At 37.3% G+C, this 14,692-nt stretch overlaps 1 protein-coding gene across 1 annotated transcript; it reads right to left on the reverse strand.

The window, feature by feature from the left end:
- Positions 1–4,482: 4,482 nt before the first annotated feature.
- Positions 4,483–8,253, reverse strand: LOC128185433 (uncharacterized). Its single transcript, XM_052855027.1, has one exon. It carries the CDS (start codon positions 8,251–8,253, stop codon positions 4,483–4,485), a length of 3,771 nt encoding a protein of 1,256 aa, XP_052710987.1.
- Positions 8,254–14,692: the final 6,439 nt, after the last annotated feature.

Below are 14,692 nucleotides of genomic sequence, written 5' to 3' on the forward strand. Positions count from 1 at the left end.
CTGAGAATGCCTCCACACAAGTTTAAGCTTTTCTGGCCAAATAGTTTCTGAGTAGATTTTTTAAAGATTTCCTCTATACATTATATGTGATTATGTGTGGGGACCATGATTTGAAGAAACTTGAATCTACTCTTCCTGAGGATGCTTCAAAACAAGTTACAGCTTTTCTGGCCAAATAGTTTTGGGTAAGATTATTTTTGAAATATACCATAAAATTTTCAATAATTCTTAAATATCTCTCCTTTAAAGAGAGTGTGGCCCTTCATTTGAAGAAACTTGAATCTCCTTCACCCAGTGGTCATGTGTGGCAAATTTGGTTGAAATCTGCCCAGTGATTCTGGAGAAGAAGATGAAAATGTGAAAAGTTTACAACGACAATGCCAACGCCAAATACATCGACAGACAACAGACAAATTTTTATCAGAAACATTCACTTGAGCTTTCAGCTCAGGTGACAATGGAAATTTTTTTTAATCAGAAAAGCTCATTTGAGCTTTAAACTCAGGTGAGCTAAATACTGCTAAACTATGGAACCATGCATTTAAAGAGCACTCACAGAAATTACCAGAATGTGACGGTTCACTGGACTGGAACCAGCATGAGGAGAAAAAGTGAGGCCTGGCAAGGATCCTTTCCATTCGATGTAAGAAGTGCCACTACACCAGTCACTGTGAAAAACTGTATGAGGAAGTTAACCAGGAAGGGGATGAAGAGCCGAACAGCTTAAAGCTGCTTGGTCCGATTTTTTTGTAATTACAGTATCAAAATGTTTTCCATACAAATCATTTATCTTAGAAAGTTATGGACTTTCTCCTATTTACACCAGCAGAATCGGTCTCCTTTCAAAGTTAAAATATTCAAAGTAAATAAAAATAATTTCTCTTTGGGCAAACGAAAAAAAAACCAAAATGCATCACGGGAATGTTTAGAGTAGGAAACCGCTTGGTTTCGTCCCCCGAATTATTGGGTTATTCAACCCGCATGCTATGCATCAATTGTAAAGAAAGCAGACTTTAGAAATATTAGCGAACAAAACGTACACATGTTTATTTGTAATTTGTCTGATCATTTCGACCTTTATTTAAAGCGAAGTCAAAGTTGTAATACAACCATACCGGTCTCGTCGTCAGGGGTGAAATTTAACATGAGGCGAAATAACGCGGTACCTTTTAAGGTCGTTTGTTTTGTTAGCAAATTTTGTACGTATTTATCTTCATTGAAATTTGGCATAATTGATGGGTAAAACTACTGCAATGTCTATTATTATACATATACTAAGCATAGCCATCGTTTAAAAGCGTGCATAAAATTTGATATAAAATCGGACCAAGCAGCTTTAATGTGGCTATGGCTGTCGGCCACTTGGGTACCAGTACCCATATTTACTAAAGTTCGTAGATGTAGACATAGACGTAAACTTAGATGTAGCGTACGTTTACATCTAAAACCGTATTCACAAAATGACATTGATGTAAAATTACATCATAATCGGACGTAAATCTACATCTGCTCTATAGGTAAGCGTATTTTAATCAAACATGGCGGCAATTTTGTTTACACTTGTGAGATAGAGGAGTCTAAGACATCAGAGAGTTTTCCGGGACCGGACTAACCCCTTAGATGTCTTCAGTGACAGAGAACTGATTTGCCGTTATCGATTCCTGAGGTGAACTATCATTGATTTCATTCAGCAGGTGGACAGAAGACTTGCATGATCTACTAACAGGTATCATCACCCTCTGCCTGTTTCATCTATGGTAAGTAATTTCGCTGATATTGAACCCGATGTATTTCTTTAAACTAGTTGCAGTATAATTTTCACCCAAGCATTTCACTCCCCCCCCCCATATATATATATACCTGTTATATGTAATTACATATCATATAATATGTAATTACATATAACAGGATAACAGTTGAAATTGACACCCCAAGACAACCATTGTCAACCGACGCTTCGCGTCGGTTGACAATGGTTTTCTTGGGGTATCAATTTCAACTGTTACCCTCCCAAACAGGCTCTATTTATATAAATGAATGTATTATTATAGACGACAAGGTTCAGTATAAAGGGGTACACAGTAGTTCCACATACGTGAACTTATTAACAGTTCACAGTTTTACTTTGTAACTTTTAGCGATATGAATACTTCTATCTGGACAATGTTGTGTAATTACATATAACAGGTATATTCAGTCCAACCTGAGCATATGTGACTGCATACAAATGACCATGAAATTCCACCTACACGTATAATTCATTCATTTATAAACACACAGAAAATTAATTTATAATAAGATGTTTGTTATTTGGACAATGCAAAATTCAGGACATTTGATAATTGTTATTCCTTTGTGTCCTCATTAAAATTACAAGGGGTATAGAAATTTACAGTACAAGAGGCCCATGGGCCACATCGCTCACCTGAGCAACACTAGGCAGGATAAAATTGGCTTCATTGAGTCATAATACAAAATATCTGGACAATGTGGTATAATACATGCAGATTCTATACAAAAAATCTGTTTCCCCCTGGATATTCTTATATTTACCGGCATAATCAAGTCCCTCTTCTAACACGATTTTATAGTCATGTCACATTCAGCATACATGTACATCAAACTCTGAACCTTTGATTTGATTTATTTGAACATATTTTATTGTGTAAATTATATCTGAACCTTTGTGAGGCCCAATAATCATCCAGGGGCCAAAGTTTAAACAATATTAAAGAATCAGCAATATATAAAAATGCTATATAAATAAGTAAAAGCATAAATAACATTTCAGTTTTTGTGAATAATTAAATTGTTTTCCTTTGTACAACTGAATCCCCATTGTGGCCCCACACTACTCCTAGAGATTGTGATTTGAACAAATTTAAATGTACACTATCTGAAATCCCTTTCACAAAAGTTACAGCTTTTCTAGGCAAATGTTTTTAAAAAAAAAGATTTAAAGATATTTTTCTATATATTCCTATGAAAAAATTTGTCTCCCCCCCCCCATAACCCCATCTTACCCCATGGTAATCATTAATTGTCCAAACAACTGTTCTATTGCAGACATTCTGCCGCCTCCACAACAGGGCCATCGAAGACCGCATTCCAGCACCAGCAGCAGGACAAGTACCCATCTTCTCTGATAATGACACTTTCAATGCTGAAACTATTGTCAATGCAAACGCAGTTAACGTCAGAAACATCGTTGTTAGAAGGTTTTAATTATTTAGTGGAATTGTCTGTTTATTTGATATATTTGTGTAACGGGATGAGCGGAGGCTACTCCAAACAACAACAAGACATCTTAAATTTAACAAAATTTAATAACAAAAAAAATAAGAGAAAGAAAGAAAAGATAGAAATATAAACACTAAACCACACAAACACTCACACACCTTTCACTCAACAAGAAAAAATATGATGTTTATACAAATGACCAAAAATAAATTAGAAGAGTGTCCGAATCTCCGGGGCTGTAGTCCTGGACCAACTACGGACAACCACAACTAGAGTAGTTTCGTCACCACAATCATCATCATCACCATCGCCATCATAATCATCGACACTATCGTCAACACCATCGCCTACAACACCATAATCATAATAGACATCATCGTCATCACCATCAACAATATGACACTACAATAAGTGTACAAGTGACACCATAACACCATAATAAAAACAATATTGTATAATACATCATATAAGTATCTCACTGATAGTATCAAACTATGATAATGTATAAATAGTATTATATTAAAGGCAACATCTCAAAATATTGTAAGTATATGGTAACTAATTATTTGTTTACAGTAAACAATATGGCGTCTGAGACTTCCGGTGACGCACTTCCGCCCAAGTAGTTAAGTGGAAAAAGTGACAATAAATTGTAAAATAAAATAACGCATAGAAAATAGCCCTTTAAATCACCGTTTCTTTATACAGCAATAGCAAAAACTGTACTATAGAAAAAGACGAATTCCATTTAAACACTCTCGCTAAAGTCACACATCAGTGAACACACAGGTAACTCTACAGTGAACAATGGTCAAGGTGACTTTATAGGACGACTGCGTAATACTAATAAAAAGGCAAAAATTTACAAATAAACTACACAAAACTAAATAAATACTTACCACGGTCAGCTATCCGTGTTCGCGTCAAATGCTGAACTTGTGAAACTAAAACATGCCACACAGGCTTCTAACACGATACCCCCTTCACACACTAAGCACGTCTTTATTGCTGGACAGCTCGGCCGGGTATAACTTAGCGCCTATTGTTAGCGTCGGCCAAGCACGTTGCAAAGAATTATGGGAAAAATAAAATCGGGTGTGTTCGATATGAACAGTGATTGTCACACACCTCCCCCCTTAAAAAATTGTCCTGCAATTTCAAATAAACAATCACTGAATTTTGAAAATTCTCACGTATTTACAATAAAACCTATATACATACCTGTACTGTCTACTATACATCTCACTGACGACTCAGGTAATCCGCACCCACATTGTCGCTTCCTTTGATTGCAATGATCCTAAAGCGGTATGGCTGAAGCTGCAAAGCCCAACGCATCAGTCTGGAGTTCTCTGTCTTTGCTTTGTTAAGGTAGGTCAGGGGTTGGTGATCAGTTTCAAGTAGAAACTCGCGTCCATAAAGGTACTGGTGGAACTTCTGTATTCCCCACACTACCGCCAAACACTCCTTCTCGATAACAGCGTATGCCTTTTCTCTTGGTTGAAGTTTCCTACTGGCGTACGCTACGGGTAGTTTCTCGTCATCCTCCATCTGTAACAGCACAGCACCTATCCCATCATCTGCAGCGTCCGTGCGTAAAATGAAGGTTTCATTAAATTCTGGCAACTTCAATATTGGCCTTTCTGATAACATGTGTTTCAATGTATCAAAAGCTCGTTGCTGACTTTCAGTCCAAATAACTTTATTTGGTTGGCCCTTCTTCGTAAGATCAGAAAGTGGAATGGCTATCGCAGAGAAATTCGGAATAAACTTTCTGTAGAATCCTGCTAAGCCTAGGAAGGCACGAACCTGTTTCTTGGTTTGTGGTATTGGCGCATTTCTGACTGCATCAATCTTGTCCTGTTCTGGTTCTAGACACTTGTTGCCCACCATATGTCCCAAACAGTCAATCTTGTCAAATCCGATGAAACATTTTGTCGGTCTGGCCGCAAGTCCCGCATCTCTGAGTCGTTCGAACACAGTCTTCAGTATGTGTAGATGTTCTTCAAAGGTATCTGTAAAAACAATGACATCATCGATAAAGTTTTCTACGCCGTTCATACCTTGAAGTAGTTTTCTCATCATACGACTAAATGTTGCCGGCGCGTTTACAAGACCAAACGGCATTGTCCTGAATTGGTACAATCCGGATGGTGTGGAAAAGGCTGTAAGCGGCTTACTCTCGTCAGCCATCGGTACTTGCCAGTATCCTTTGCTTAAGTCTATCTTTGACACAAACTTCTTTCCGGTCATTTTGGAAAATATGCTTTCTGGACTGGGCATTGGTTCTGCATCAAATACCGTAGCACAGTTCAGTCGTCTATAATCAATGCAAAATCGATTCGTTCCATCTTTCTTCCGAGCTATGACAACTGGAGCTGAATAAGGGGAAGATGATGGCTCAATCACATTCAACTGTAGCATTTTCTGAACTTCTTCTGTAATTGTTTTCTCTGTACTGAACGGAATTGGATATGGTTTCACACGCACAGGTTCAGACGATGTCACAACAATCTTATGCTCCACTAAGTTCGTCATTCCAGGTATATCCGTAAATACATCTGAGAACGAATCACACAGTGATTTAGCAGTTTCCAACTGATCTGGTGTTAGTCTGTCTGCAAACTTTATGTCCTTTGCTGTTTCGGTTTGAGTAACAGGTGGCATAAGAATAGAGTCCTGTTGTTCATCATCATCTAGGTCACTAAAGTCTATGAGTGAAATTGCACATGTTGACAAAACACCACAGTTCAATGTATCTCGTTCAACATACTTCTTAAGAAGATTTGCGTGGAAAGTTTTCAGCTTGCCTCCCATATCGATCTTGTAGTCCATATGTCCTATCTTCTGTATTACACTATAAGGTCCCTTCCATTGCATGAGGAGTTTGTTTGACTTTGTCGGTAGAAGAACCAGTACTGTGTCTCCCTCTTTCATCTGACGACCTTGCGTTTTCCTGTTGTAGTACTTGCGCTGACGTTTTGAAGCTTTCTCCAAGTTTTGGCGAGCTATGTCACATGTTTCTTCCAATCGTGTGCGTAAGTCAAGTACGTATTGATACGTTGTCTTAACGTCCTCGTCAGGAATTTCCTTTGTCCAAAGTTCTTTAAGAATTGTCATCGGACCACGAACAGTACGTCCATAGAGAAGATCAAACGGCGAAAAACCAAGGCTCTCCTGTTGTACTTCACGGTATGCAAAGAGTAATGGGTTGATGTACTTATCCCAGTCTCTTGGTCGCTCAGCACACATCCTCTTTAGCATCTGTTTCAACGTACCATTGAACTTCTCGACGAGTCCATTACACATGGGGTGATACGGAGTAGTAGTAATCCGTTTATATGACAACAGACGGCTCACTTCTTTCATTACGTCCGATGTGAATTGCGATCCTTGATCTGTTAGCATCTCGATCGGAACTCCTAATCTACTAAAGATGTCTACCAGTGCCTCCGCTACTCGCTCTGTCTCAATTCCAGGAAGTGGAATAGCCTCGGGATAACGGGTTGCGTAATCGACAAGCGTCAGAATGTAACGATTCCCTTTGTCGGTAACTGGTTGCAGAGGGCCTATAAGATCAACTGCTACTCGTTGAAACGCTTCTGTAATTAGCGGCATTTGTCCTAACGGTACTGCAGGTACTTTTCCTTTTGGAATAGTCCGCTGACACACGTCACATGATCTGCAAAACCGTCTAATGTCTGACTGAATTCCTGGCCAGTAAAATTCGGACACTACTCTGTCGGTTGTTTTCTTTGATCCCAGATGACCACCCATCAGCGTTTCATGTGCTATCTTCATGACGATAGTTCTGTATTTCCGAGGAACGATTAACTGTCGGAAAAGTTTTCCACTGGACACTTTGGGACTGCAAAATTCTCTGAACAACATTTGCTTCCGTTCACACATTTTTGAAAATCCGCCGTCACTGAAATGTTTAAGCTGTCCACTCTCAGCTAAGCTCCATAACTTTTTCAGTGTCTCGTCGTTTCGTTGTTCTTGTAAGATATCCTCCGGCGATACATCCCGTATTGCTTCCGGTACTTTCAATGGTTTGTATGGAGACTGTTTCTTTTTCAGTTGCGCACGCGTTTCAACAGCTGCTATGTTTTCAACGGAATGAATCCAGGCTGGATTTGGTTCATGTGGTTTCCTTACTCCACGAATATTACCAAGAATAAGATCGTACGAAGGCGAATCAAAGCACCAAGCATCAACACTTCCGGTAAAGTAAGGAGTATCGACATCAATTCTAGCCACATCTGAATCAATAATACGACCGTCTGCTAACTTGCATCGTTGAGATGTCCCTGTTAGTTGATCATCGTTTACCAGTTCTCTACAAATAACGGCACCACTACAACCTGTGTCTCTTAGCACAGTCACTAGTTTATTGCCAACACATCCTTTCACAACTGGCATTTCCGTTTCACAGAAAGCAACCGAATCACCAACACACGGTAAGTTTCCATGTTTCTCGACGACACTCGCGGCTCCTTGGCGACCTCTACCGCGTCCTGGATATCCATGGTTCCCATTATTGTACGACCCACGTTGAAAATCACTAGGGTAAGTATGTTTCGGTGTTGTTTCTTGTTTCTCGCTCGAATTAAACGGCCTGTTATTCGGACTTTTGCGGAAGTTGCAGTTAAAGGCTTTATGTCCTTGTCGTCCGCACTCATAACACTTCACTGCATTTCCAGATTGGTTTTGTTGCACGGAATCTTTGTACGGCGGTTGTCTATCGGACTGCTGTCGTCTGTCAAAGAGCGGTTTTTGCGTAAGTGAAGAGGATGTCACTGTTCTGGCCTCAGCAAACTGGTCCGCGTATCGCGCCATGTCTTGGATCGAAGTAGGAATCCTCTCCTTTAGGAATAAGGCAAGTTCTTTCGAGCAACACAATAAAAACTGTTCACGTAAGAACAAGTCCTTCAGATCATCGAATGTCTTGTTAGTCTTAGACAGCTGAATCCACCGCTCAAGGTAACTGTCCAGTCTGGTAGAAAATTGCATAAAAGTTTCACTTCCGTCTGGTTTTGAAAATCAGAACTTCTTGCGGAAACCGTCCTCCGTCATGTCAAATCGTTTCAACAGGGCGTTCTTCAACTCGTTGAAATCAAGTGCTGTTTCGGGTGAGAGTCTTGCGAACACATCCAGTGCCTTTCCTTTGAGTAATGCGCTAAGATGAGTCCCCCACGTGTCTTTATTCCATTTCTGCGTTGTTGCGTATATCTCAAATCTTTGAATGTACACGTCAATGTTGTCTTTCGAATCCTCAAACGGAGGAAGTTTTGGTCCTTTTATCACTTGAGAAGTTTCTTTCTCCTCTTTAGTCACAACACTCGGATTCATGTGAGATCTCTCGAGTTGCAGTTTGTGATCAAGTTCCAGTTCTTCTAGTTTTTGCTGATGTCTCTTTTCTTCTATCAATCGGGCGTGCTCTCGCTCATCATGTTCTCTTGCGGCGCGCTCTTTCTCCATCTGTAGTTTGAAGTCGCGGTCTTTCTCCTCCATCTGTAGTTTGAAGTCGCGGTCTCTCTCCTCCTGTCTCTCGACTCTATGTTTCTCACGTTCGTCCCGCATTCTGGCCTGTTCGTCCTTCACGAATTGTTGAAGGTCTTCATCCTTCATCCCCATCTTGGTCCCCACTTCAAGTAGCTCCAGCATCTCCTTGACAGTAGACATGGTGCATTGACTGACAGACCAACTTACCTCAAAATTATCTCATAAAGGGACTAACTTCTCAACTTTTAACAAAACAATCTGCCTAACGTAATGTACTCACCAAGGGAAAAGGAAACAACGACCTACACTTGCTCTTACATGTACTACAAAAAAGATCAAAAAATGAAAAATAAAATAAACCTTGGCAACTGTTCACTTATAAAGATATCTTGTAGTATCTGGAGGAGTCAACTCATCCCACCGCTGCCACCAATTGTAACGGGATGAGCGGAGGCTACTCCAAACAACAACAAGACATCTTAAATTTAACAAAATTTAATAACAAAAAAAATAAGAGAAAGAAAGAAAAGATAGAAATATAAACACTAAACCACACAAACACTCACACACCTTTCACTCAACAAGAAAAAATATGATGTTTATACAAATGACCAAAAATAAATTAGAAGAGTGTCCGAATCTCCGGGGCTGTAGTCCTGGACCAACTACGGACAACCACAACTAGAGTAGTTTCGTCACCACAATCATCATCATCACCATCGCCATCATAATCATCGACACTATCGTCAACACCATCGCCTACAACACCATAATCATAATAGACATCATCGTCATCACCATCAACAATATGACACTACAATAAGTGTACAAGTGACACCATAACACCATAATAAAAACAATATTGTATAATACATCATATAAGTATCTCACTGATAGTATCAAACTATGATAATGTATAAATAGTATTATATTAAAGGCAACATCTCAAAATATTGTAAGTATATGGTAACTAAGTTATTTGTTTACAGTAAACAATATGGCGTCTGAGACTTCCGGTGACGCACTTCCGCCCAAGTAGTTAAGTGGAAAAAGTGACAATAAATTGTAAAATAAAATAACGCATAGAAAATAGCCCTTTAAATCACCGTTTCTTTATACAGCAATAGCAAAAACTGTACTATAGAAAAAGACGAATTCCATTTAAACACTCTCGCTAAAGTCACACATCAGTGAACACACAGGTAACTCTACAGTGAACAATGGTCAAGGTGACTTTATAGGACGACTGCGTAATACTAATAAAAAGGCAAAAATTTACAAATAAACTACACCAAACTAAATAAATACTTACCACGGTCAGCTATCCGTGTCCGCGTCAAATGCTGAACTTGTGAAACTAAAACATGCCACACAGGCTTCTAACACGATACCCCCTTCACACACTAAGCACGTCTTTATTGCTGGACAGCTCGGCCGGGTATAACTTAGCGCCTATTGTTAGCGTCGGCCAAGCACGTTGCAAAGAATTATGGGAAAAATAAAATCGGGTGTGTTCGATATGAACAGTGATTGTCACAATTTGCCTGCCCTATAGTTAGTTATTTTTGATAAGTAATGTGCAACACCCTGTTAAAAGTAGACTGATATTTTAAATATTCAAATAAGTGATAATTTTTTTTCTGCCTACAGGTCATTATCTTTGAATTGTACAAAAGTTAGTATGTTAAATGTGTTCTAAGATTGATGTTTTCCAATGTTATCTAAAAAATCATGTTCTACATTGTCAACTCAATAATGGTAAACAATTTGGTTATTGTTTTAGATTTGTTTTATTTGATATTTTTAAAGAGATATCATTTAAAGCTGCCATCTTACTTTAGAATTGTAATGTTTCATTTTTGAATTCTCCATCTAACTGGAACACATACAAAGAAACATTTTTTGTTAATCCACAGTGTCATTTTCAATTTTTTTTTTTGTACGATAAATCTAAAAATTAATACCGTTCAACACATTAAGATAATGCCAGAGTATGACTTACTGTACTTTTTAATTTACATTTTATATGCATGTATTATTGTTAAGGTTGTCTTCAGATGGTACTCTTAAAATACATTTATGAAATACATTGAGTCCCTTGAAACTTAGCATGTGTTTCTTTGTTATTTGATAAATTTAAAAATAATTAAGGTCTTCCGTTTCCAACGGAAGACCTTGTACTGATTCTGATGGTTCTTCTTCATTACAATTTTTCTTCTTCTAGACGTTTTTAAATCCTCAATAACTTTTTTGTTTGTCATCTGATTTCATTCAAATTTTCACGGTATATTGTAAATTGAATTAGGTTTCTAAAGCACAAAAAAAATTGAAATAGCAACTTCTGGTTTTGAGTTATTCCCCTTTTTCTAAAATTTTAGGGGCGTTAGTTTCCAGACAAAGGCTCCGAAATGGTCCGTTGCAAATAATTTATAGTTAAACATCTTTATTATTGACACTTTGAATATTGTCCTCTGATTTTTGGATTTTAGTTTCTTCCAATTATTCCACTCGAATTAATCAATTGAAATCTATGTTTTAAAAATAGCGAAATTTTTCACATGTTTTAGCTTCGTAACTTTTTAATTTGAAATATTTCCTAAATACATATAGAACAAAAGTTGTGCATAATGTTAAGGGCTTTCATTTGACACCAATAACAAAGGGCTGGCCCCTTAAATTAAGGGCCAGTAGCCCTCAAAAGATTTTGCTTAATAACACAAAAACGGTTAGGATTTCGATATTGCTGTTGCTGGAAAAGTTGTTTGTTGGGATCTTATAAAGGTCGTTACAATGTTATTTTGTAAGTGATTTGTGTAGTTTGAGTGTAAAAAGCTTTACATGTTAACATGTACCTGCTTTCATTTGGCAAGTTAACGAAAGTCTTTGCGCGTAAAACTGGCAAAAAGTTACCACAGAAAGTATGATGGTTTATACAGGAGGCTTTAATTCATGAGAAAAAAATTAGAACACAAGCTTTTTTTTTTTAGAAGTTAAAGTCATTGTTGTTTAGTTCTTATAGTGCACAATCCTTAAAGACGAGAATCGAAAAACAAAACATTCTTTTTCTTTTCTAGTAAAACACAAAATACTTATTGAAAAAAAATTCTGTGCATTACATTTTACATGTAGTTATCATACTGCATGCATTTATAATCCACCTTGAATCAGAGATGTGTATTATTACGTAAGCTATCCCTCGCCCACGGCCGAGAAAATTGGTCACCATGGTCGCGGCTGGACTACCTAGCGGTCAGCGGTTATCTAATACACGAGAGTTGCGTCTCTCATATATGAGTTAATCTAGCTGCGAACTGAAGAATTATTTCAGTTTTGATTACACATAAAGGTTTATTCTTCAATTGGATTAAACGATAGGGTGTCAATTAAGAAATCGTTCGGTTAATTAATAAAAGCAATGCCATTCTCAATATAATGCAATATCAGACATACATGTATATATCAATTGTGGGTTTTAAGTAAAAAAAGAATTTCTATTTGATAGAATTTAGTCATTAAATTGCAAACTTTTCAAATCTTCCTAGGTTCTGAGCTGTGCGTGTGTATGCGTTAAACCTTTATGTAATCTATCCTTCGCCCGCGGTCGAGGAAATCATCCACGGCTGCACTACCTAGCGGTAAACGGTTATCTAATACACAAGATTCGCACCCGCACACTTACCTGAATATGAACGTGTTTGAGTTTATATAGCCGTTAATACACTGTACAGTACACTGTTTTAATTTTATGTTATAAAAGTTTATTCATTTTGTATTTAGTTAAATTAAACATTGGAGAGTAAATTAAAAAGTCGTTCTGAAAATTAATAAAAGCGATATTACTCCAAATCGGAAATACTCGTGAGACATATTTGAATGGTTGGTTTGTAAGTCTTAAATGTTTTAAAAACTGTACAACAACACAAATATTAAAACCTTTAAATAATGATCATCCCTCGCACATGGCCGAGGAGATCCCGCGCAAGTGACCTCTACATGTACCTTATCACGCGTGCATGTTTGGTATTTTGTACGAATGCAACTATTTTTATTATGTTTTAAACTATTATATTGGTTTCAGATGAACCAATAAATTTATTTTACTCGTACAGTTGATTTAGCATTGATTTATACAACAGCGTACAAGGTAATTTAAAAAATCAAATCAAATTATGATCAAAGTGCCATGTTTGCGGTAGGTGCTGACACGATAAAAGAATGCCCTGAATTAAGGCATTCGGTGATTATTTTAAAGAATATTCACATGAGTTTTGAAACAAGTTTTGTTTAGATTCTATCGGTCACATATTAATAACTTCTGTAGTGTTTCTACATGGTCGTTAGTTTCATTGTGAAAACGAACTTATTTCTGTGTTGCCCTCCCACCGTCCCGCTGCCAAGTGCTCTCTAGATTTTTTTTTTAAATTCCAGATCTGTCGAAAATCATTTGATAGTGACTTCTTATGTGTAACATTTTCTCCTGAGCGTGCTTCTCTTTCCCATCCGTTTTTTTATTCGGTCAGTCTTTGTAAATTTCAACTTTCTTTATTGCGTAAATTCAATCGCCACCTGCTACCGAAAATCTTGTGTCACTTTGAACAGCGCAAACAGCTCAGAACATATATAGCCCCAGCTTATTTATGGCTGCAGATCATCAATTGTTATGTAATTAATCAACAGTTCGAAGGGTGCTTTCTTCAAAGTGGTCAATTTTCAAACAACAAGACTTTCATTTTCACATTAAAGGTGCGGGATCGTAATCTGAGAACGTGGCTATAATAAATTAACATGTCGAACACGCTAAACTTCTATTATATATAGTTATGAACAGAATAATATATATTATAATTAAAAGTTTTAAGTCAAATGTAATGTTTTCTTGGGATAAGATGTTATGAAATACTACTACATTATGCTATGCAGGTGGTCGCCATAGAAATCATCCAAGTATTGCAAGTTAGGACAGATTAGTTTACTTGACTTACAGACTATAATATAGCGACATATCTGCCTCCAAAAAAAATATGCGCTTCTCAAAGTTACACTTCAGTGAGATGGACATGTGTTCTTGTGGATTTTTTTATTACTAATTATATGAAAATTGATTTTAAAAAAAAGTTTTATTGAAGTTGTGTGGTATGAGGATGTCATGCAACTTAATTTACTTACAAAGTTAGCTACAGCCAGTGGAATACTAATTTTAGGTCAACAATCACTGGCGGATTTAAGGGGGGGGGGGGGCGTGGAGGGCGCACGCCCCCCCACCCTAAAATTTTCAAAGTATGCATGACTGTAGATGATTTGATAAATAGAAAAGTTAGCATTTTGTGTTTCACTTTATTTATAATTATGCCTGACTCAATATTACACCTCATTGATTCATTAGCTGTGCTATGCTGACTGTAATTCTGCTGCTCTATAAACATCTATAAACATCTAATCCTAATGCATGTTGACAGGTTCTGATAACAAACCAATTAAACTGTGTTTAAAACAAGCAGTGTTGGTCATTTCATTATGGTGGCTGCAACAAATTCCCCAGGGCCCTGAACTTGGGGCTTCGACCAAGAATCGACTGGAAATCCCAGCAGTTTTGTTTCAAGTGTAGACTGCGCTGTCATTTCCATATTGCGATGCAAGCAGAAATTTCTGAATAACTGTATATTTTTTGAATTTTTTTCTAGGTAAATAGACTATTTTAATATAAGAATATTGAAGATTTGATGCATCAGATATTTCTAACAGCTAAAAGGGGGTCGGATACCGTAACGTCATTACAATGTTGTAACTTTGATAACCTAGTTAATTTTGGGAGTTCATAAATGCCCAAATTTTTTTGTTTTTAATCCAATACATGTATTAGATATAAGTAACAATATGTGTCAAATTGTTATATATATATATGTAATAGGCTTTTGTGTAAAGTGTACATAACTGAAAAAATACCACT

Source organism: Crassostrea angulata, chromosome 5 (genome assembly GCF_025612915.1).
Source record: "Crassostrea angulata isolate pt1a10 chromosome 5, ASM2561291v2, whole genome shotgun sequence".
In the NCBI taxonomy this organism is placed as follows: Eukaryota; Metazoa; Mollusca; class Bivalvia; order Ostreida; family Ostreidae; genus Magallana; species Magallana angulata.